The 24,761-nt window shown below is 38.0% G+C and overlaps 1 protein-coding gene across 2 annotated transcripts in view; it reads right to left on the minus strand.

Annotated features, from left to right (window-relative positions):
• RFC1 (replication factor C subunit 1) overlaps positions 1 to 24,761 on the minus strand; it is a 42,876-nt gene that overhangs the window by 3,842 nt on the left and 14,273 nt on the right. Inside the window, exons 5-24 of one of the 2 annotated variants that reach the window (XM_005149128.4) lie at positions 17,069 to 17,301; positions 16,273 to 16,347; positions 14,068 to 14,145; positions 13,145 to 13,232; positions 12,747 to 13,033; positions 12,293 to 12,400; positions 11,583 to 11,762; positions 11,154 to 11,258; positions 10,450 to 10,846; positions 9,526 to 9,635; positions 6,670 to 6,784; positions 6,119 to 6,207; positions 4,932 to 5,069; positions 4,377 to 4,472; positions 4,125 to 4,223; positions 3,538 to 3,692; positions 3,303 to 3,420; positions 2,253 to 2,398; positions 1,591 to 1,804; positions 343 to 534 (exon numbers count right to left, since the gene is read on the minus strand). In XM_005149128.4, coding sequence (XP_005149185.2) covers positions 343 to 534; positions 1,591 to 1,804; positions 2,253 to 2,398; positions 3,303 to 3,420; positions 3,538 to 3,692; positions 4,125 to 4,223; positions 4,377 to 4,472; positions 4,932 to 5,069; positions 6,119 to 6,207; positions 6,670 to 6,784; positions 9,526 to 9,635; positions 10,450 to 10,846; positions 11,154 to 11,258; positions 11,583 to 11,762; positions 12,293 to 12,400; positions 12,747 to 13,033; positions 13,145 to 13,232; positions 14,068 to 14,145; positions 16,273 to 16,347; positions 17,069 to 17,301 — 3,023 coding nt within the window. The remainder of the gene's footprint in view (positions 1 to 342; positions 535 to 1,590; positions 1,805 to 2,252; positions 2,399 to 3,302; positions 3,421 to 3,537; positions 3,693 to 4,124; positions 4,224 to 4,376; positions 4,473 to 4,931; positions 5,070 to 6,118; positions 6,208 to 6,669; positions 6,785 to 9,525; positions 9,636 to 10,449; positions 10,847 to 11,153; positions 11,259 to 11,582; positions 11,763 to 12,292; positions 12,401 to 12,746; positions 13,034 to 13,144; positions 13,233 to 14,067; positions 14,146 to 16,272; positions 16,348 to 17,068; positions 17,302 to 24,761) is intronic. The other variant, XM_031049003.2, reaches the window with a different exon arrangement.

Genomic DNA, 24,761 nt, shown 5'->3' on the forward strand with positions numbered 1-24,761 from the left:
ATAACCACATGCAGAGACCTGTGGCTGCTCCTTACCAATGGCACCATCCCCCCCAACACTTAAAATACTGCTAAGGTTTGGAATTGCGTGCAGTAGGTACAAGTTCTCAGTGACAGCTCACTCTGAACCAACACTCAGGCAGAAAGCAACGGATGGAAATAACTTCAAGACTTTTTCACACTGTCACTAGTTAAGACTTTAAAAGTTGAGAGATGATGCATTCAGCATCCACTGTAATGTTTTCCCTCCCCTCTTCATTCAGATGTTCCAAGTCCTAGAAATGTAATTAAAAGAAAAAAACCAGTTCAATGGCGTAATTTTACACTGTACAAACTAAGTCACCTTAATCATTGCGTCACTGTCAACTGTATCTTGCTCATCCTCATCAGATTGGATCTCTTCCACATTAAAATCTTCACTCATTTCTAAGGTAGACACAGATCCTGACTGCCTTCCAGATATCTTGACAGAATTAAGTGAATATGGAGTCAGATGTGCCTCTCTGTTATAAGCACGTGTAAAAGCTGCTTTGACCTGTGAGGTTGGAAGGAAACACTATGAACATCAACTTAGGAACTGCAGATTGTTAGCTAACCAACTCTTGCCTAGAGATTCCACATAATCTTTTCTTTGAGAAGGTGTGACCAAAGAAAGATACGTAGAAGAGGATACTATATTGAAAGGACATAAAACATCTAAGACCTGTATGGTGAAGGCTCATTTTGAGTACCACCTAATCCTTAGCTAGAGCATGCATCTTCAGATGATTCTTGCTTAGTCCTCCAATAATTTCAACACTTGTTCTGCTGCCCCCAACCCAAGTCACACACACCAAAGCACTCTCAGCAGCACTGGACACCTGTCATGCTGGAGCAGCATATGCAGACAAGGTCCAAGTACTCAACAGTAGCACTGCTTTAGCTATCACAGGGAAAATCCTTCTCTTTCCCTGAGCACTTGATCTGGGATGGGGAGACCATGGTTCAGTTCTCACACCTGCCTAGTCTGTAGAAGGGACCTGAGCTTAAGCTCACCTTATATGGCATGAGGGTCTCAGCTACTGGAGTGGACTAGGAGGGGCACCGTATGATTCCCCCCAGGTTGGGCAGTTCAGTCTAACTGAACTGTGAGAGATGCAAGCAGGCTCCTAATTCAGTGCATGTACCATAACAAATGTGCTGCATCCATCCTCCTTTGCACACTGGTGGGTAAGGCAGCGCTGTGCTGTGCACGAAGGGCTGATACAGCTTATAGCCAGGGGCTCCCTTGTAGAAAGGCAAAGCATTCCCTGTTTCTTCTGTGTTCCACTTCCATACCTTAGACACAGCTGACTCCCAGCACAACTTTACACTGGGAACAACAGACATAAGATTCCCGAATGAAGCAGGGCTCACTATCTTTTAGGACCTACCCCTGAACTTTTAGTAGTATGTTTGACAGCTGATTTACAAAGACTACTATTAATTAGGTTACAGTTACTAACCAGCTGCACCTACTTCAGCCTTTCAGCAGCACATCCATACCACAGCTATTATTCCATGATTTCTTTTTAAAGACACCAAAGAAAAAAAAATCACTAGTCAGTTTTACCTTGGGATCCAGCTTTGAAAAAGCACTGGGTTTGCCTCCCCACATGCTTATTTCCATGATATTGTCAACATCTTCTTTCATCAAGCAGTAAGAGTCCATGAAGGTTATAGCTTGCTGTACACCATCTGCTCCAAAGTCTTTCAAGGGTTGGACAAGCGCATCCCGCAAATACGACAAATACTCCATGTTTACTGTCCTCTTGCATGTCTGGGTTCTTTGTCAAATTAAAAGTAGTAAGTGGATGTGTACACCGCCACTACTCAATTCTAAACACAAGCTACCTGTAGGTAAGGACCTCAGCAAATAGAAAATCAGCTACCTTGAGAGCTAACTGCAAGTGGTACTGAGCCACTCCTGCCATGCCTGCACTGGGGATGACATGAGGTATTCAAAGACCAGTCTGGGGAAACACATCCCTGACTGAGAAACAACAATTTCAGGGCAGAGGGAAGTCACAATGCTGCCAACTTAACTAGAAATATTTGCAGTATAACTGTTGACCAGATTAAACATTAAGAAAGTGTCACCAGCAACACAGGAGCATTTTCACAGATTATACATTAAGTCTGTGCCAAGCACAGCAAGGAATTAATGGCAGGTAATGAACTAGACAAGAACTAAATGCATAACATATTTGATATAAACCAGAAGGTCGGTAGTACCTGAGACTCATGTGCATTCCCAGCTCCTGAATGATACGATCATGTTTACCCGTGGATGAAAATTTCCCCAGCCAGCTGGGAAAGACAGGAAACTGGGACATGGAACCTCTCATCAGCTCGCCTGGGAGAACACTGGCATAAATAGCCTGAAAAACAACACACGTGCCCAGCTCAAACCACAGTGAATTAATCTCACTGACACAATGACGTACAACCCCACAAGGGAGTAGGTACAGTTCCAACTTGTTTTAAGAGAACTCTTTCTTGGTTGCTTGTTTCTGTTCAACCCTTCTTGGGGTACAACTTCATCTCTTGTACCACCCTCTCTGTTACCATGTTCTAAAATACCTGCAAAATTATCTGTTTTAAAAGCCATTTAAAGAAAAAAAGACCACTCTTGTTTCTCACATCCAGTATGGAGTGCAGTCAGACAAACAGCTGACCATGCAAATAACTGCTGTCATCTCCAACAGACAGATGTGGTGTAGGAGATATTTCTGAAGAACACCACAAATCTACACAAACTCAGCCAGGCAGCTTCCTAAGCAACTTATCAGTCTGCGCCTGTGCTAAGTATGGGGTGAATTAGATGCACTCCAGAGATCCCTTCCAACTTAATCTGTGGTACATTCTCTGATGCCAGTGATAATCTTTCAAGCACAAGTCTTGTCAATGTTTCAGTGATCAGTGAAGAGTACAGTGACAAAGCTTCAATCCTTTGTGCACTGAGAGATACCAGGCCAGTGAGAGGCTGGGATAGGAAGCACATAAAACAGAGTAGGCTCATAGCTACACATCAGAAGTGGTGCGTGCCATGTGCTCCTATGCTTCAGAACGATGGGGCAAGGTTTTTGAAGCCTCGGAAGACTTATCTCAAGGTAGAGTGTGAGGTCAACAATATGAGTATGGGAAACTGCTCTCACCAGCAACACAGACAACACTGCATGAAGCATGAACTTCACAGGTCATAAAAATTATACTGAAATATCAGTTTCAACAGATCAGTCTTTTACACTGGACACCAATAAAGGACATGAGTGCTGTGCTCACCTGTGTTGGAAGAAGATTCCAGTTTTGCTTGCTACGAATCTGTCTGTCCACTATATCACCATCACAGATACTATCAGCTGCTCTACTCAAGAGCACCAAGTGCTTTTTCAGATTTCCTCTGGAAAAAAAAAAACAAGTTGACTGTATTACAAACCAGAAATACCCAGACAGGTTTTAGTCTAGTTTTACTCTCCGACACAAATGCCTGTGTTAATCTGGGTATGGAATAACTCACCCAGCAGCAGCTGGTTTCACATGTACATAGTTCTCTTGGACAAAGAGAGGTGCCAGGGAATAATCGTGGAAGAAAAGATCCAATTTGTCTATGAGAGACATACGAGAAGTCTCGCCTCCAGCAGAAAAAACCTTCCGGACAACGTCAAACGGGCCCTAAGTAAATGGTATTTCACAACGTCAGTGGGTTGCAGGTCAACACAAACAATAAGACGGCTCAATATCAACAAAAGTACTTTAGTGATGGTACCCAACAACACTTGGACTCATCAGTACAAAATCAATGCTCAGTATTTCCTTCCTAGCACTTCACCAGTTTTGAGAATTCTGGTTTACTTCTGATATTAAGAGAATTATCTCTTAAACAGAGGACTTAGGATGAGCAATATGAGCTTCATAATTGCATCTTACGTAAGTAACCAACATCAAAATACATACTCACTCCTGGATTTACTGTTTTTCACCCGTCTTTTCCAGTTTTACAGCTCCCTGCATCTAGGCTGTCAGTGCTTTAGAAGATGCTTATAAAGCTTAGTGAATATATTAGAATATATGACAGTAAAAGCCAATCCAGTATTTTATACTTACCAGTTTGATATCCTTCTTGGCTCTGCTGGCATCAGTTTTAGCCTCATCATAAGTCAATGATTTATCTTTCGCACACCACATATTAAGGTTATGTAAAACCTGAAGAACAAAATTTACAATTTGGTAGCATTAAATGGAAGACTCAAGCAGAAAAAAAGTCTCATCTCTATACATAACAATACTGTTCAAATACTATGCTGCAGTCAAGGATGTGTGTATTATGTGCTATCTGAATGTTTAATTGGCACTGACCTGTCTGATGTCCTGATTTGCTGCCAGGATTATCTCTTGCATAGCAGGTGGTGGAATTTTTAAGCCTTCTTTAAATGCTATAGACATCATGGCACCCTGCGATACACACATTAATTGTCATTCGAGAATTCTGTGAGTTCTTCCCCCTACAGAACACACTGACATCCCTGTGAAAGAGCATTATCATATCCCTCTAGGTTTTTAAAATACATATAATTTAAACTTTCGCTTAAACACAAGTCATCCCATGAGTCATCCCAAACATAAGCCATCCCTTTTTTAAGTGTAAAACCTCTACTCCTTTTTTAGGTGTAAAAAAGCACATAGTCGTTAAAATAAATGAATAAATAAATCTTTGGATGTATTTAAAATAGACTTCTAAAATATGAAAGGCTTTGGGATATTTCATTCTTTGGGAAGAAAAACTCAAACAACCCATTTTGAAAAGCCATTAAGTTTTAGGTGGTGTTTCCAATTTTGTACAAATTCTGCCACATGAAGACAAAAGTTACTAATGGTAATTCAGTGCAGCCCACACAACCACAGCCTTCTTACCTTTATCTGTTCTAGACGAGGTCTCTGAAAACGAAGATCAAAACAGTAGTGGACCAAGGAACGCATTTTAGGGTGGTTGCGATCATTACACATACAGATGATGGGGACCTTTGTGTGTCTAATCAAACCAATCAACTCCTGTAATTGAAACATGTTACAACAATTACTTCAGATGACTCGGAAAACAAGAATGGTTGAAATGTAATACCAAGCAGCATTTATCCTCACCTTAAATCAGACCCTTGAGAGGTACAAGTCTATACAACTTTTCCTATTACAATCATGCTTCTACACAGTGAAAACGCAACCCCTCTCCTACTTCTACTTGCTATTCTATTCAGCTGCAATAAGTCTGGTGTCTACTCACTTCCACTATCTACTCCCAGCAATCATGTTTGGTCTGTTCTTCATGAAACAATGAAGATCAATAGCCCAGAGTAGAGCTGTTCACCTGCAGAGCTAGGTTCATTTATCTAAAGGCCAGTTTGACCTGGCCTGTGCCCAGAGGGAGCACAGTGCAGTCTTTCTTACTGCACCCTGCCATAAACAATGAAGAAGCAGGAAGTAAAAAGATCAGCACCTCCCTGTCCAAAGAGCTCAGCCCTGAGTCTTCAGGATCACTAGGCTTACCAGAACAAATTTTGCCTGCTATAATGAAGGTGAAATTCAGTTCAGTTTTGTATTCCTGCAATATAAATGTCTCCATCTGAACTAAAGATCTGTTTTTGTCAAAGTACTGCATGTGATCACGGGAATTCTTCAGAAGCTAAAATTGGAGCTGCTAAGGAGAACAAAAGATAATACTGCCTACACCACATTATTTATTCAGTGTTACTGCCTCCCAAAGAGAGCAACAGTCCCATCCGGATTACAAACCTCCCACTGCAGGTAGGTGTCAACTACAGAGACTTTAGGATCAATTAACCTGTACAAGAACAAACATCAAAAGCGCACACAACCAAGTTCATCACTACAGGTGTCTTTTACACAGGTATCATTTTTCCCCCTCTACCAGTGCGTAATCCTTCCATACAAAGACAGACTTCTAACAGAGGTCAGATAAACTACTCTGCAGAGACTTTCTATGGACCATGGGCTGAAAAGAGCAGAGTGGCTTGAAATATTTAGTGCTATATGTGGTATGCACTCTTAGCAATGGCATTAGCTAATAACTATAGGAGTTTCACCTGAATCCCTCCTCTGTCTTCATTGCCTGCCATACCATCCACTTCATCCATGATCAATACATGTTTCCCGCTAACTGATGAGGATGTGCCTGAAAATGAATATGGACAAAAAATGAGATGGAAATAAAATATGGACTTGCTCAGTTTTATATAATGCTTTATAGGTTAGGTAACCCCATATCAAGACAACTGATGTGGTGGTGAAACTCTTGCTCTACCACTTGATCACATGGATCTATGTTCAGAGAACAGAAGTGACTACAACCTCCTGTCACCTTCCAAGAAACAAGTCCCATGCAACAGAAAAGCAACTGCAGAGTTCTTGAGCAGTTTGTGCAGATTAATAACTTAATCTGCTAATAGCAGGATTTAATTCTACAATTGAAGATGAAATACAGCAGGTTATTAAACAAAGCCATGCTTTTTAGAGCCAGATCCCTCCACGTGAGGAGTAAGTTAAATTCCTAACACTTGTGCAATAAGGAAGTTCTGTCCCTCCTGTAACCGAATTCTTAACACAACAAAAATCCGCCTTCAAACAACAGACATACCAGAACAGAAGTCTTTGATGCTGGTGTTGTTAAGTGATTCAGCAACTACTTCCTTCAGACTGTTCTTACTGCGAGTGTCACTGGCATTCAGCTCCACATAGCTATACCCCAGTTCCTAGTCCAAACACAAAATCACAAAATGAGAACACAGATCAGTGAAAGAGCATGTGTATTCAGAGATAGTATCAGTATTTCAGTGTTCCAGAAGAAAGCTCTTACAACACTACTTTCACATCTAATTTCTGGCTTTGATTGCTTTCTCCCCTCTTTTTCTCTTGCACTCCAAAAATATTTATAATGACACATCATCACAGATATGCCCAAATGAAAACTTGGGGGCTGGGGGAAAGGGAAGAAGTCAGCACAGTTTTAGTTCTGGAAGATGAACAGAACTGCCACCAGGGATAGAAACAGAACTATAAGCCAAGGCTGCCTAAGCTCCATGGTATTTCCCACTGCATATCAAAAAGTCTTATGCACAAAGAAGCTGAAGAGAAGCTTTTGATTATTTAACAGCTAGGAAACGCATCGCTCCCCCAGCAGTCGGAACACTTCAGAACAGGGCTGGGCTGCATGAAAGTCCCGGAAAGAGCTTAACTCAGCCACTCCTTTATCCGCAAACTCCCATGCCAGGGCCATGTCCCAGCACTCCAGTGAGTTACACACAGCCTTGGTTTTTCAGCTTAAACAACCCCATTTAGTTGGGACGCTCCTATGGGGAGCAGTGAAACGCTTTGCAAAGACCTGAAGCAACTGTGAGCAAGCTAAGCTGGAAACCAGAAGCAGAGAAGAACACAGTAGTGCAGAAATGAGCCCATGCAAGCACATCCAGCTTTTCTACAGGTCTGGTTTTGGGTGTGGCATCAGTTTGCTGGCCCACACCTTTAAGGCGAAGGCAGAAGATTGGGAGTTACTCTATACAACTCAAATATTGCAGTAAGTAATCACTCCTTCCCAGCACACAGATCAGGTGGCTGACAATAGTTCTTTGGAGCCCTTCCAAGCTGGCAATACCATATTCTAAACAAGTTCTTGTAATTCAGGTGATATGGTTTAGTGTGAGGTGTCCCTGCCCATGGCAGGGGGGTTGGAACTAGATGATCTTAAGGTCCTTTCCAACCCTAACTATTCTATGATTCAAAGAACAAAAATACTCTGAAGTGTTACAACAGCACTATTAATAAGTCAGAGAAAAAGACAGAAAGACAGAAAGACAGAAAGACAGAAAGACAGAAAGACAGAAAGACAGAAAGACAGAAAGACAGAAAGACAGAAAGACAGAAAGACAGAAAGACAGAAAGACAGAAAGACAGAAAGACAGAAAGACAGAAAGACAGAAAGACAGAAAGACAGAAAGACAGAAAGACAGAAAGACAGAAAGACAGAAAGACAGAAAGACAGAAAGACAGAAAGACAGAAAGACAGAAAGACAGAAAGACAGAAAGACAGAAAGACAGAAAGACAGAAAGACAGAAAGACAGAAAGACAGAAAGACAGAAAGACAGAAAGACAGAAAGACAGAAAGACAGAAAGACAGAAAGACAGAAAGACAGAAAGACAGAAAGACAGAAAGACAGAAAGACAGAAAGACAGAAAGACAGAAAGACAGAAAGACAGACAGACAGACAGAAAGACAGAAAGACAGACAGAAAGACAGACAGAAAGACAGACAGAAAGACAGACAGAAAGACAGACAGAAAGACAGACAGAAAGACAGACAGAAAGACAGACAGACAGAAAGACAGACAGACAGAAAGACAGACAGAAAGACAGACAGACAGAAAGACAGACAGACAGAAAGACAGACAGACAGAAAGACAGACAGACAGAAAGACAGACAGACAGAAAGACAGACAGACAGAAAGACAGACAGAAAGACAGACAGAAAGACAGACAGAAAGACAGACAGAAAGACAGACAGAAAGACAGACAGAAAGACAGACAGAAAGACAGACAGAAAGACAGACAGAAAGACAGACAGAAAGACAGACAGAAAGACAGACAGAAAGACAGACAGAAAGACAGACAGAAAGACAGACAGACAGAAAGACAGACAGAAAGACAGACAGAAAGACAGACAGACAGAAAGACAGACAGACAGAAAGACAGACAGAAAGACAGACAGACAGAAAGACAGACAGAAAGAAAGAAAGAAAGAAAGAAAGACAGACAAAGAAAGAAAGAAATAAAGAAAGAAAGAAAGAAAGAAAGAAAGAAAGAAAGAAAGACAAAAAGACAGACAAAGAAAGAAAGACAAAAAGACAGACAAAGAAAGAAAGAAAGAAAGAAAGAAAAAGAGGTCTGGAGGTCTCAGCTGATTCTCATGACACAGTGGAACACAGTGTTCAAGTCAGTTAAGGAACACTGATTTCTAAATTCAGATTTAGAAATGCTCACAAAGTACTGTCAACTTCTCTCATTCCAAAGTACTATTTGAATTTAGACTGAGTCTGGGAAACTGCTCTTTGTTACATATATAAAAGCCATGGCCAAGTCTTTCAGAAAGGTTGCCAGAACTTGACTCCCACTAAATTCAGTTCAAATATTCTCCGACTTGTAGAGCTGGTGCTGAATGCTCAAGTTTTTGTAAACCATCTTTAGTTGTTCAGCACACTGTGGCATGCTTCCTCTCAATATAACAGAAACGCAGACACCCACTGCTATACTTTCACCCCAGACCTGACATAAAGGTAACTATAAACTTCCATATATTTTCATCTGTAACCCTGTTCTGAGCAGGTAGAACTAGGCTGGGGAAGACACTGGCCATTCATGTGATACCCACTGTATCTGTATCCAGATACAGAAGCAATATGGAACAAAACATGTTGGGAACATGTGTCAATATAAGCTCACCTTACAAACCAAAGAAGCTGTAGTAGTTTTACCAACTCCAGGTGGACCAGAAAGTAATGCTGCCTTAAAACCGGTACCATCATCTTTGCCTCCAGTTTTACTGTTCTTTGCTATAAAAGAAGATTCCAGGTTTTACCTAGGTATGTATTACAAAACAAACAGCATACTTCTAAAGGTATCAGACACCACTGGATATTTTTCCTTATTTAGGGCCTGACATTAACATCAAAAACTGCATACACATCTGCATCCAAACTATGTGAGGAAAGGCAGTTTGAACCATCTTAATTTAAGACCTGCAGAGATTCTAAACTGAAAACAGGAAAAGTGCTATGAATGTAACACAACTATTTCAGCAATTTCCTCACAAACACAGAACAGTAAAAGAAACCATGCACCCAAACAAACTGAACCAAACCCCAAACACCACAGAAAAATCCCACTACCCACTATGGTTGAAGTGAAACTTAAACACTATTTTAAACACATTAAAATACTGTCTATAGGATGACTCACTACACATGACATGGAGTTGTCCTACATGTCAGGCAGAACCAGGGACCTTAAAAATTCAACTCTTCGTCATACATGACAGCAGCAGTTTAGACATGATGCCATCCTGTATTTTCACCATGTGTACACACAGGTTAGCACTGGCCAACATTCTCTTGGTGAGAAATAATTCAATAGGTCATTTTAAGCCCTAGCTTTCTGTTCTGTTTTGGGGGGTGGGGAGTGGTAACGTAACAATGGCTTCACCAAAATAAACCTCAGGCCCAACTGCTGCTAAAAATTCATCCAGGTGAAGCCTCACTCCTGATTTCTAGAGCTGCTCTGCCATCTCAAAGGCCCATATTGGTCCAGAGAACCAATCAGTGTGATTGGCATGGAGGAACACAGAGAAAAGTTAACCATGCTAGTCACCTTGTCCATCCTCCAAGGTATTCTTGTGCCAGTTTCTGAGCCATCGGAGCAGTTTATTGGCACAGCTTTGCTCACCCTGCTGTCCAATTACTGCCTTAAGAGATACAGGCTTGTATTTATCCACCCACAGTAATCTCTCTGTTCCATCTTCATTAACCTCAGAAGCCAAGTTCCCCTTCAGACAGGAGGCTTCTTTCTTCTCTTCAGTCTGCCTTTTAAAGTCTGTAAGTTTTCGCACAGCAGTGGTTTCTATCCTGGCAGATTTGATTGTATCTCCTTTTTCAGGAGTAGACTTGTATTTTTTATTATCAGCTTCCCTTTTGATGGGGCTAAAATTACTTTTTCCAGCATCAGCTTTCTGTGGTGTCTTTTTAAGTCTTGACTCCGCTTTCTTTGCCTTAGGAAAATAAAGGTAACAAAATTAAACAGAAATTAAAGAAAAAAAAAGGCAAAAAAGCACAGTAAATAAATGGATTGTCTTAAACAGCTCTGTACAGGAGTGGTTAAGAAAGTAACAAAACCCCTATGGCTCCCAAGAAGTCTTAAACCCAAACAGAAAATTTTCACTTTCAATACTTTTAACCAAGAAGGTTGAACAGACAAGCACACGTGTTACTGGGACAGAAGACCAAAACGCCTTTCACTTAAAGGCAAACCAAAGGGGAAAACCAACCAACCAAAACCTAAATTTATAATAAACAAACCTCTGTTTCAGCTGCCAGCTCATATTTGGACTTTTTGCCCGGCATAGTTCGAATGAGATCAAACAGGCCATCCTCATCAACAATTTTTGTCCCTAAAGCTGATGCCTGGAGCAAAAGTGAGAATTCAAAGGGAAGTCAAGTTAGGAGTTACATAATTCAATTCAAAAGTGCTTTCCAGAAAAGACTATGTTTAGGAACCCAACAAAGAAAAAGGTGTTTACGCATCTATACACACACATACACACACACACACGTGTGTATGCATATAAATAAAAAGCAAAACCAAGCCCTAAAACATTAGGCAACTTTTCCTTTTAACGTGTACTTTATTTGTAGTACTGCCTTGCTTTGACAGAGATACTGAAAATCAGTCAGATGTGAACAATTCAGAGTTTCACTTCTGTTTTGCTCAGGCACAGGAACACTCACCTTTTCGCATTTAGATTGGCCACAGTCTCGCCCCATAACCAGATAGTTTGTCTTCTTGCTGACATTTCCAGTGACTTTTCCACCGTAACGTTCAATCAGAGACTTGGCCTCATCTCTCTCAATACACTCCAGAACACCTGTAATTACGAATGTCAGGCCTTCCAAGCAGTTTTCAGCTCCCTGAGAACCAGAACATTACAGGAAATGCCATTACCTGATGCAATTCTACCAAATACCTCTTCACCATGAGCTTCTTTAACCCCTTACTATGTCAAGTACCACATGAAACTTCAAAAATAAGCCTATCATACCTAGCTAGGTACTAGTTCTAGGAGTTCAAAAGCCATTAAAGGAATAGCTACCCAACAGGACACACATTGTTTACCTGACCAACCACACTCATAACACTCTGTGCTTGAAGCACAGAATGTCAGTCAAACAAGCAACAGCAGTCTTCCAACTTTAAGACCAGTAACTATTATTCATTATCATGACTTCATAAACCAAGTACTGAATTTAATTTCTTAGTATGTATCCTTACATTTAGTCACTGCTTTGGATTACAATTTAGCTTCTTCCAACATATACTTCCTATTTGAAAAAGACAGAAATTTTTAAACAGTTTAGTTGATACTTGTTAACCACTTCTAACAGTAAGTCTGTGATCCACTCCAGTTCTACATGCAGAATTCTGGTGTAGCCAAACTTACCTGGGGTATCTCTTTGGAACCCAGCGCTCTTGGACCCTCACGATTAAGGAAGCTTCGGTAGGCTTGGTAATTGATTCGTTTCTTTTCAGAGTCCTCAGGACTTATAGACTTGGGCAGGAGAGAAAAAAAAATTACTACACATATCACATACTTAAACTCAACAAAACAAACTCAAGCATCACAGTTTAATACAACTTTATGCACCTAAGGAAAAAGATCTAAGATTTGGTTTTAACTTATTAACATACAACACTTTTCCAAGCTTTTTTTCCTGTAGTTTTACAATTGTTAGGAACTTAAACCTTACCAGAATTCATATTCTTAAACACTGCCCAGAAGAATCGAAGTATCAAGTTACAAGAGTGACACATACAACAGTAATAAATGAAAAGTATTTTCCTGCAAAAACATACTGACATTTCCTGGCAACTAAATTCACTTTGACAGCTCCTACCTCAGCCTTCTTGGGAGAAATTTTCTCCTTCTTTGGTGTTGTCTTCTCTTCTTTCCTGGAAGCAGGTTTTTCTTTCGATATTAAACTTTGAGCATCTCTTTGCTTTTCAGCCATCTCTTCTTTTTGTTTCAGAGACGCAAGCCTAGAGCTAGGTTTCAAAGGCAAGGTCTTATCTGACAATTCTCTTGCTGCTCTACCATCAGATGACTGGGGGGTTAAATGAGAGCCTTCTAAATTATGCTTCACAGCATAATTTTCTGCTTCACCCGTCGAGGTTGTTCCTTTCCCTTGAAAAGAGGCAGAGGGAAGAGAGCATATATATATATATATATATATATAAGAATGTATCTAGTTAATATTATAAATTGGTGAAATATTTTCCATATTCCACATCCTACCTCTTTCTGATTGCTTACATTTTTCTTTCACATTAGGACTGCTCTTGATGCTCAACACTGTTTGTTCTCCTCCTGAATCTTTCCGAGCCTAAATAAACACACAATGCCAAAGTCAGAGATGCATGTCCCAAGATACTATTAAGTCCAGATCCTTGAGTTTTCCTACTGTTAAGTACAACAGACTGAATGGCATCTAACAAAGCTGACCCCTAGGACAAGTCAGAATACAGTCTCTATCAAAGGCAGACAGATAAGTGAATTCTGAACTCAGCCATGTGCATAAATTCCTAAAGTCAAAGACCAGACAGACTTCCAGGTTACAATAAATTTGAATCCTAACTGGATTACTGATTACCCTATAAGTACTAATATTTTCTAAATTCATATTAGCAACCCTAAATTCTAAGAGCCTTGAGGTGCAACCCAGCAAATATCTTACTGTGCCTTACAACACAAGCTATGAGAACTGGGAAGATTCCCACCACTGGGGTTAGTCTCAAAACTCTCAAGATTCCACCTTTCCCCTTCTTTCAAAGCAAGGGGAATATTCTCCTTCCTTTTATCACTCTTCAACTTGTGCTATTGACTTATTTTACTCAACCTAGTCCTTCTGAACCAACAGAGCTATGGCGGATCTAAAGCACGTCCTCAGCGACACAATTCACTCCATTAGAACTTGGCATTAAAATTCCATTTCAACAGAAGCGGACAACACAAAGGTACAATAATTCCTGTTGTCTGATTAGGAAGGACACTATTTACTGAGGAAAATCCAGGAGGAAAGTACGAAAAACAAATGCTTTCGTAATGGTTTTAATGCATTCACATAGAAGTCTCAACCCAAATGTTAGGTGTCTAAATAAGAATACTCCCTGTAATCCAAATTCTAAAAAATAAAGATTAAAAAGAATTAAGAATTCAACCTTTTTCTTCTGCGGCGTTTCATCCAACATGGCCAAAGTTCTGGCAAATTCTTCATCTTCATGCAGCTGTCTCTCCAGCTTAAAAAAAAAAAAAAACAAACCAAAAAGTCCAATTTCAGGTCCTTGTCTGACAAGTTTTAATTCTACTACAATTTTTTAAAACTCTATTTGCTGTTAAAGACAAAAACTTCATCTAAAGTGAGGCAGCACATAGCTGGAAAAAGTGCATCCTAGCAGAGGCAAATTTCTGAAAATGGTGCTGAAGAATTACTTGATTTCCCCAAAAAGAGCCTGAAGTCTAGCAAGAGAAGTACGGTTTGGATTTGTTGCACTAGAAACATTAATAAGCTTGTATTATCTGTTTTTACAGAGGTTTTCTGTTCCTTCATATTTTTTATTGTTGTATGTCCTTTTCATTTAAAAAAAGAAAAATATCAAGACTTGAAGGCAGGATGTGACAACAACCTGTGTTCACTGAGATGCAACCTACTGACTTCAGAAAACTTCCAAAAGCAGTCTCAAGAGGCAAGCAGAAACAATGCCTGCTAAATATTCCAGTATCTCAATAATGAATGTTTATTCTCATTTACTGCTAGCAACACACATGAAAAAATTCTGGCAGTTTTGGAGCTACTGCCCCGGGCCCAGCTCTTGGCACCAGTTCTATCTGCTTTATGGAAACAAGTACTTTTACTTTTTAATATTTCTACTTACACAAGTGATTATCTTTTACAGAAAAACCAGTAAGAACAAATAGTGCACATGGAATATGAGAAAGTTATTTATTACTTTTTAAAAACAAAGCCATATTAGTTTCATTTTTATTTCACCTAAGAAAATAGATGTTACCTCTACAGCGATCATCAAGTTACCTTTCCTATCCAATACTGTCCCTTGGGGAAAACTCCTGTCGCTGAATAGTTTATATTGATGCAAATAAATAGTAACTACTGTTTTAACAAAACAACAACAAAAATCCTTTCGTAACTGTTTTGAAGATCAACGTGCTGTGCTAGAAGATAGTCCTGGGTTCAGGACAATCAAACAGATTACTTTTACAGGCATTATTTTTATGTGCCTATAATGATGAAATGCATCTATCCTCCTTGCGTACAGTAAGAAAGAGGAAGGGCAGCAACTACCAAATGCAAGCCAGACTGAGGCAGAGATATATCTGAAATAAAATATATTAATTTGATGATACATACAGAAGATGAGACTGTTACAGCCATTAAAAGGGGTAATGGGTTTAAGCATAACTAGAGGAACTTCAGGTTAGATATAAGAAAGAAGTTATTTACTGTGAGAGTGATGAGGCACTAGAATGGGTTGCCCAAGAAGTTGTGAATGCTTCATCCCTGGCAGTGTTCAAGGCTAGGCTGGACAGAAGCCTTGGGCAATATGGTCTAGTGTAACACATCCCTGTCCGTGACAGGGGGCTTGGAACCAGGTAATCTTAAGGTCCTTTCCAACCCTAACCATTCTGTGATTGGACGTTCATTTCAAATGAAAGGGAATACCTTATTTTTCCCAACACAATGTTTACATTCTAATTAATTAAAGCTAGATTAATTATACCTCGGGGCAGGGGGGATGTGTGTGTGTCAAGAATGAGAGTAAGTTTTGCATGTATGATATATTTATTTCAAGTGATGCTCAATAATATTATTGCTAATAATAAAAAAATGTTGCTATTCTTATCAACATATGGGAAACATTTTCCCAAAAGCAAGTAAGTATGTATGGGAAGCATACCTTTTCCTCATATTAGCATTAAATGAAACAGGAAAGTTTTTCTTAAATACAAGAATGATGACCAATGAAACAAATCATGGATGGCAAAGGCTTAATTTTCACTCCAAGTAATGGGAAAGGTGAGACTGGGAGGGGAGGAAGAAGGACACAGAATGTGAATTCTGTGTCAAAAGCAGCATTATTATAGACACATCAATTCATCATCAGCAAAGGTAAGAGAAAGTCTGAACAGATAGAAAACAGGTTAAGTAAAATGTTATTATGTAAGTTAATGACCATAAAAATAACTGTGTGACTATGTTTACACATATGTGCTCAAGTTAAGTATACAGATGAATTTTGTAACACTTATATCACACATGGAAAGTCCATATTAATTTCTTAATAAAAACAATTTTAAGTTAAACAAACTTCACTTCATAGAGAGCAGCAAATTTAGAGAGCTTTTACCTCGGAGTCTTCTTCAAGCTGCAGTTGCCTAGCAATGGCTTCATCATTGAGTGTACTGGCTCTGCTTTGTGAAGGCTATATTTAAAGAGGATAAAAAAAAAAAAAAGAAAAAAGACCAACAGTTCAGTCTCCCCAGTATTGTGTAAATAATAATAATTTAATCTGTACAGATTCATTCTCTATACTTCTAGAAAAGGACTGGGAATGAGACATGCAGCATTTTATTCCTAGCTCTTTGACCTAAACATTATTAAACAAGGCTGCTTTCAAGAGATTTTATTATTCAAAACAAAACCATGCTATAATATATATACTAATTTCTCCTAACAGTGCTGAACATCTTTGAAGCTATCACAGTTGGCCTGCTTGAAAGAGAAATCAGTAACTACATTTTGCACTGCTAATTTCCTCCATACTTTATTTGGTACTTTTTTATTCCATGAATATATGTGTCATAAAGCTTGAGAAAACAACCTCCTGCCCTCCACTGCCAACTGTAAGCTACCCCGTCCACTCACTTATCTCAGAAAAATACTTAAGTCACTTAAGAAGCAGCAACAGGGAAAAATATTACTTTCAGCTTTGTGCTATCTTCTCAAACACAGAAATGCAACTCTAAACTTGCATTTGAGGACTTAATATGCCTGCACATATCATCAAAATAGAACTTATACTTGAGTGGTCATTATAAAGTAACATTAAGTAGGACAAGCAATTAAGTACCTCCTTGCAGTCAAATTGGTCATTTGATCTGCTATCAGACACATGAGCAGCCTACAGCAACATCAGTACTCACTTCTTTCCTTTTACTTGCTACCAGTTTCTTTTCTGACCGCTGGACACTACTTGTCCCAAAGTAATCAAGTGCTGAGGTGGGAGTCTGTTTCACTGGAGATAATGGTTTGCTTTTAGCCCGTGGCTTTACATCTTCCTTTTTCACTGTAGCTGTTCCTGGACAATTGATTGCTGATGTCCCATTCTCCTTTGGTTTCAGAGAAATTCTTTTATTGACAAAGTCATCTTCTTCATCTAAACATGAAGCGTATTCTATTACTTCTGGTACACAGAACTGATATTCTTATAATGGAACTATCAAGAGAACTATTTTGGCAGATTACACCAACTCGGATACTATGAAAATATTACAGGTGTTTAGAAGTTATGTGAAAAAAAGGCTGAGTTGTATAACACATAGTATTTAGCATCTTTAATAATATAGCTCAATTCTAAATAGATTTGAGTACTGAAATAAAAACACATAAAATTTGTTACTTGTGTTCATACATTACCTCTCACTTAGAGAAGCTTGCAAAGAATGCCTTACTTTCTTACATGTTTATGGAAGACCATAAACAGAAAATCCAGGTCACTGAAACTTGAACATGCCCCTTAATTAGCACATCAAATTGAACAGCACAACGTTCCTTCACACAAAATGTGAAGGACAAAGCTACACTGATTACTTTATAGTACACATTAAAAGAGCAGCTAATATAGGCTTTGTAGACATGTATATTCTAAAGAATCAATCAATACTATGATATAAACCAGGGGGAAAATACTATGCATTTACAATCTATTTATGAAAGCTTCTTGTATAATCTTACTAGTTATTTTTAAAGTACTGCTCATAACTTATGAATGTTTTAGAAGAAACACTTCAACACCTTTTTACTTTTTCCCTTTTAGTCTGAGAATCCATCAGCTATTGTACATTCTCTATATTCCTGCACTTAAGCACACTCCCCTTCCAATGCAGCCAAAACCATCTCAAAGAAATACAGCCACTTCACAGAACGCAGAAATCAAACAATACAAATACAATCAGCATACAAACCAGGTTTTTCAACTTAAAAGGAGGAAAAGTGGCACACACAGTCTCATTAAAAATTAGCCCACAGACCACTGAACAAAAGAAAGACTCTTTATAGACTCTTCTATAGCAGCCAAGATGTGATCTTCCCAGCAAAGAAAAAAGAGAAGGAGGGTTTGATGGCCATTCATTCATTCTGGACCCAAACTCTTCACCCAGCCCATCAATCAACAAAGAAAGATTACCAAGAACTTCAAAGAGTTCTGTGTCAGGTTGTGGAGTCTTACTGACAGTTATACAAATGAAACTATCACTGACGCATACAAAACCCTACAGAGATCACTGCCAAATAATCAGGCCAATATGATAGCACAGAAGACAAACATCACTGAGCAAGCTTCTAGGTTAGTGATAAAAGCACTTTGTTTGTGAACTCTTCTAAAAACTCAAAATGTGCAAGGGTTAAGAAGCAACTTCAAGAAAATCACCAAAATGAACATTACACACAAAGAATAAAGCACAAAGACTTGAGAGGAACAGAAACACAGGATGTCTCATTTGCATGCCTGTCACTGAAGTCTGATTTTACTTTTCTCAAAATAGAGATATATCAGACATTGCCATCAACATATCATAAAACACTGAATGTTCTAAACACCTGTTTTATAACTGAACTTGACTTTGACAGTATTATCACAGAAATATATTCTCCAGTCACCTCTAATTTAAGCCCTTCTATTTCTTTGCATACAAAAATTTGTTTTCTTAATCCCTAAACTTAGATTATGTTACATGTGTGTTACCTATAATTTGTTATATACTAGACAGAGATAGAGGAAAACAAGTTTTTTGTTCATTTCACCTTTTCTCAATGGATCATAGTAACAACAGTGTTTTAGCCATCAGCTGGAATTTTCTGCTACTGAACACGTAATACTAAGCAGAACATAACAAGTACTAAGGGGAATCCTCACTATTCCTGAGAAAGAAAAAGTTCAAAGAAAAATAAAGGTCTGCCTGGAAGGGAGGAAATAGGTTCACCAGTCGAATCAAGAATGCTTAAAGACAAAAATTTATCTACACCAAAGTGACACTTTTGCCAATTTACAAAGGAATATATGGGAAAGAACATTCAAGCCCATGCCCTCAGTTGAGAGGAGCAGGTTTTACCACTAAGCTAAAAGCTTTACTATTCTCAACACTTTACTTTCCCTAGGCAGTAGCAAATCTCTTACTGCCATTTAGCACAATTTAACAAGCCGTTACATATCTGGGAGATTTGAACACTAGATGCTTTAGACTCCTAATTGACAATAATTTGAGCTCTGTACAGGTGACTGCTTATCTCAAACTTAATTTTAGAAATACTTCTGCTTCTTTTAAATTTTTCAGTTTAACAAGAAAAAACATTTGTAGGAGTAAAATGTACCTATTACTAGAAATGAACAGTTAATGTAGACAGAATTACATTTATTTGGAAAGAAGATACAAATCCTATTCTCCCTCCCCAAGCCCAGATTTTCTTAAGCTGAGGACTGTTCCATGTTAAAATCAAAATCTTTACCCATCATTACCAGAAGATCTGCATGCAATATTGAGGTTTTCGTTATTCACTCATAATCATTTAAATAATGACAAAAACAAACAACAGGATATGGCTTTCTCTCAAGTAGAGAGAAGCAGAGTAAATATAATTAGGTTTTAATTTAAAAGAATGTGGATTTAAGTCATTTATGGTACCAGTACTAAGTATTACCAACGATAGAGCTCTGCTTTAATTACACCCTTCCTAGAAACTACAGGATTAGAAGCATTTATTGACTGTAAGCAGTGGCTGAAAAAGGACAAGAGACTCACAGCACTTATAGCAGCTGCCTATAAATAAAAGGCAGAATGAGAACATGAAAGTGGTCACTGAGAAACAAAAGCACCCCAATGCTATTACATGGATTATAAAAGAGGACAGGTACTCATAAACACATCACAAATTTGCCTGATCTCCAGGCTCCCCCTTTACTTCAAATACTTATGAACACCAACTTTTTCATTGAGACCTTCGCATTTCTTCCTTGAAATGGACTGCTCACCCATGCCTACTGCCGCAGAAGTGAATAACAAAGTTAACCAGTTGTACACTTTCAGTTTCCTTACAAGCATGAATGTGACATTACAACCATTGAACTGTTGTACAACTTTGAAAATATTGAGAGGCCTACTATTGCTGCTGCACTACTCAGGTCAACACTTTTCAACATATGACATATAAAAAGAGAGAGGAATTCTCACTCACACAGGCAAGCCAATAATCTGTGGAAAAATAAAAGTGAAAATTCAGATTTCAGCTTATAAAGAATGTAATTATTTGCATTCGTACAGCAATTGCGAGGAGGCAAACAGTTGAGATGATGAAGTCAAAACGAGAAATCAATTTTATCAACTAGATTACTTTTTTGTTGCAAAATCTTTGTATAAAGATTGTATAATCTTTGTATAAATCTTTTGTATAAATAAAAATAAATCTTTTTGTATAAAGATTTGTATAAAGCAGAGCAAGACTATTCCAAGAACGGTGCTTCCTGTATGCACTGACACATTACTTGTGTGTTGTATCCTGAAAAAATACCCTGAGCATACACATTTGGTTTGTTCCAGGATTTGCTCTGAATTAAAAATACAAGTCAAGGCTATGTATTCTAGTCAACTATTCTGGAAATTAAGTAGATGTGACAAAGAGAAAGCTAATTATGTGATTAATGGAACAAACAGGCATGACAACCAGGAGATTGCTTTTAATTTTGGATGCAAACACTACACTGAAGCAGGGACCTATTATGCCAGGCAAAGTACAAGGACAAACTTCCCTAGCAACAAACAACTGTTAAATCCTGGAGGTTTTATTCTATGACATTAAAGCACATCTAGCTTTCATTTTATACTGTTCTAGCAGTAGCATAATTCAGTTAATAAACTAATGTCTGTAACCCACCTGTAACTGTTTGTTATTCCTCTGCCTCTTTCCTACCCTCACCCTTTCTCAACAGGGTTTCACCTATTGATTACAGAGCAACATCTGTGGTTGCTTCCTAATTGAGCTCTCTCAAAATTATCTGGGCTGTTTTAAACATTTGTTTAAATTCACATCTCTTTAAAAGGCTGATATTAGGGAATTACATCAGCCAATCTAAAAAGGGAGCAATCTACTGCAGTCACAATGGTGACAAGCAGCACAGGGCAGATCCTCAGACGGCCTTCAGAACAATATATTTTATTCACTTCTTATTTCTGTATGGTTGGGCTCCTTGTCGGTATAGAATATAACTCCCTGGTTCCTATGCTGTTTAGAATAAATTTTTTTAAAAGCTGAGACAACCTCTTATTATGATGTTACAAAAACAACTCCAAATATACACAGGTCATCTATGGGTTACAAATAACTTGTACTTGTTATGATAAATGTATGTTAAGTTGATGGTGGGTTTTTTTTAAGCTTCCTCATCATTGAAAAACATAGTAGCTTTTACATTTAAAAAGCCTAGTTTGTACAGTAATTGGATTTTGTGTCATTTCTCAACAAGCTAAGTAATTTTAGATGTACTACAAACACACACTTAAAACCACTGTTCAGCAAAGCGTTAGCACTTTGCCTGTATCAACATGTCAAGGTTTCATGCTGTTATAAAAATATAAAGCTTACCTAAACCACTCCAGCTTCACTCCCCTGAAATGACTTCACATATGGATTTGCCAGTTATCAAAGGTAATTTCAAGTTGCCTCTCTCACATTTTTCACTTTAAAGGAAAAAGGTTGTGGGATCTAAGACCTCAACGCAATAACTGCCATGTCTAACTGTCATACAATTTAATGCCAAACTACATAGCCTCTGATACCCTTTTGTTCAAAATATACAAAATAAAATTATTATTCAAATATGTATACTTATCTTTCACTAATATCTTTAGAAAGATGTTTTGGAAGCATTAAAATATCTGAGGAGGCTGAATATATTTAAACTGAAGTAAGTTACCTGCAAAACCATCGCTTACAGCAACTCATTCTAAATGTAATATACTTGCCATGCAAATTGCTGCATACATTACCTTGGCATGCAATTAGAAGTTATTGGTCCATTAACTTTCTTTTTATTAAAGAGGGTTTTATTAACTCAAACTGGTTACTTTTACCATAAGAGCAGCCTTACCATTTCACGGAAGGAGATCCGAATCCCCACATTGCAATGAAATTTCACGTTGCAGTTCAGTTGCCTAAAGTTAACTACATGACAGCAATAGTCAGCAATGCTAAATGAATAACAAGGAAACAGGAAAAAAAAATACTTGACAAATATCCGGGCAAGTATGAAAGCATTTCTTTTTTGCAGCTGCAGCTCAGGGCAGATCAATGTACTGAGCCACTCAGGACACGATGCTCTGTTTCACACAAAATGAACTAGTCTAGCCAAAACAAAAAGGCCTCTTTTACATTTTCAGCTAATCCAGCAGATGAACTGAATGAAAATCAGTTACTCAAGCAGATCAGTAAGGAGATGTGCAGGAAGGAAAGGAAGGAAACAGATCTCTAAGCAAGCAGAAATAGGCAGAGAAAGCAGCAACATCTTGAACTAATACAGCTGCAGCTTAAAGAGACACTATTCCAAAGAATGAACCTGCCAAGTGACATCAAAACACTACACTCACATTTAAGCTGATTTATTTAGTGCATAATAATCTGTGCCAACTATTATAAAAGCTTCAGAGAAAAGAATGATAGCTTAATACAAGACATTCCAGTATCAGATTCAGCAGAAAACATAAACTATCTCTGAAAACTGAAAAAGCCAAATAGATGTAAATTTATTTCAAAATAGTAAACCTGAAATGGCTCTGGTAAACTTTATGTTTTCATAACAGCACTGAACTTTCCTATTTTGGTTTAGGGTTGCTTGGAGGGAGATCACTTTATTTTGCCTTTAAAAAAGCAGCTTGTGGCAGTAACAGGTTAATGCTGCACTGTTTCAGTTTTAAGTCATAACACTGTCAAGCACAGGGGCTTATCAAAGAAGCAACACCACATATAGGATATTTGAGGGGTTTAAAAGATTTTTTTTCAAAAGAAATCATGGAGCCTTTAATGAAAAAAATGAACAAGTGATGAGAAACTTTCATACTGAGATTTTTACAGCAACAATACGATAAAATTCCACTGTCATATTACTGATTAAATGCAAAACTAAGCCTTCACCAGAAAGCTTCTTCAAAAAGATTGACACATTAAAGTTTTATTTCAAATCACCCTGCATGTGGGACCATAACTTAGGAGAGGTAGGAAGTCATTGCATAAGCACTGAAAAAACATTTTTCTATTCCAAATTATAACTCCACACTGTTTTAACTATATTTTTTAAACTGAGAAGATTCTTTAAAGGATCTACATTTGAAGTCAAGGCCACTTTTAGTACTACCTCTATATAAAACAGATTCTGTGGTTTCCTTAACACACTGCTTTCAGGTTAAACATAGCTTTATTCTACATTAGAGGGTCAAGGTAAAGCAGAAAACAGTACACTCATTCTAAGAGATACTGGGAATTCTAAACAGGATTTTGCTAGTTAGCTATATTTTTAACAATGAGCCTTTAAAATAGCTTTATATAATAAAAAAAAATTGCAACCTTAACACCTAGTAGTGTAATTCCAGAAGACTTTATTAGTGCTCACTACAGCAATAATAACTACAAAAGGAACATTTTAACTGCTGTATCAAAAAGTCCAAAGGAGAGAACATTTTCATGGAGTGCTATGCTTCATTCTATGGTCTCAAAAAAATTGAAAATAAATAAATAAATAGAAACTAATCATTATAGTCACAGAAAGTTCATACAGGATGGTGGGAATTCAGAAACTTTACCTGTCCATTTTTACCATTTAAATGCAATATACTGAATGGTTAACTTAAGTTTACAGTATTTCTAAGCAAAGGTCTTCTGTGCAAGTACTGGGGAAAAAAACAACAAAACAATCAGTGGAGAAACTATACAGAAAACAACTTGAACCTCAAGAACTTCAGGAATTCTACTTTCTATCTTCTGAAAACACTGTACATACTTCAACGCAAAAATCTGCCATGTGTTTTCACGTGATTTGTGAAAACAGTTAAAAAGCTGCAAAAAATAAGTCTCCTACATCTTCAATTTTTGACTACTGAAAAATTGCACATCAACTTAGAACACTGTAGGTGCACCACATAATACCTGTGCCATGAAAAGAGCCCACAATAAATTATTGTGAACTCTGAACCATAACGGGGGGGGGGAACAAAACAAACCCCAAACAAAAACAAAACCAAAGCTACCTGCAAATAAGTAACTTGTATTCACACCACTTAAATGCCTACAATAACAGTATATGAATTACTGATGTAGAAAAGAAAAATGCATTGCTTTATTTCAGTGACATAGCAACCCTGTAAACAAATAATCTGCATGAGTCAGTATTTTTATAAAGTTTTACTCCAAACATTACTAAGTACTACCTCTGTGTTATGATCTTATGCCCTACCTTAAAAATGTGCTGTCTTATGTAGGACACAGCACAGAAATAAGATTCATTTGCACTTAAAAGGCTGAAAACACTAAAATATGGTTAAGTATTAAAAAATTTAATCTACCTAATTGCTAACA

The sequence above is a fragment of the Melopsittacus undulatus genome, chromosome 7, assembly GCF_012275295.1.
Source record: "Melopsittacus undulatus isolate bMelUnd1 chromosome 7, bMelUnd1.mat.Z, whole genome shotgun sequence".
Lineage (NCBI taxonomy): Eukaryota > Metazoa > Chordata > Aves > Psittaciformes > Psittaculidae > Melopsittacus > Melopsittacus undulatus.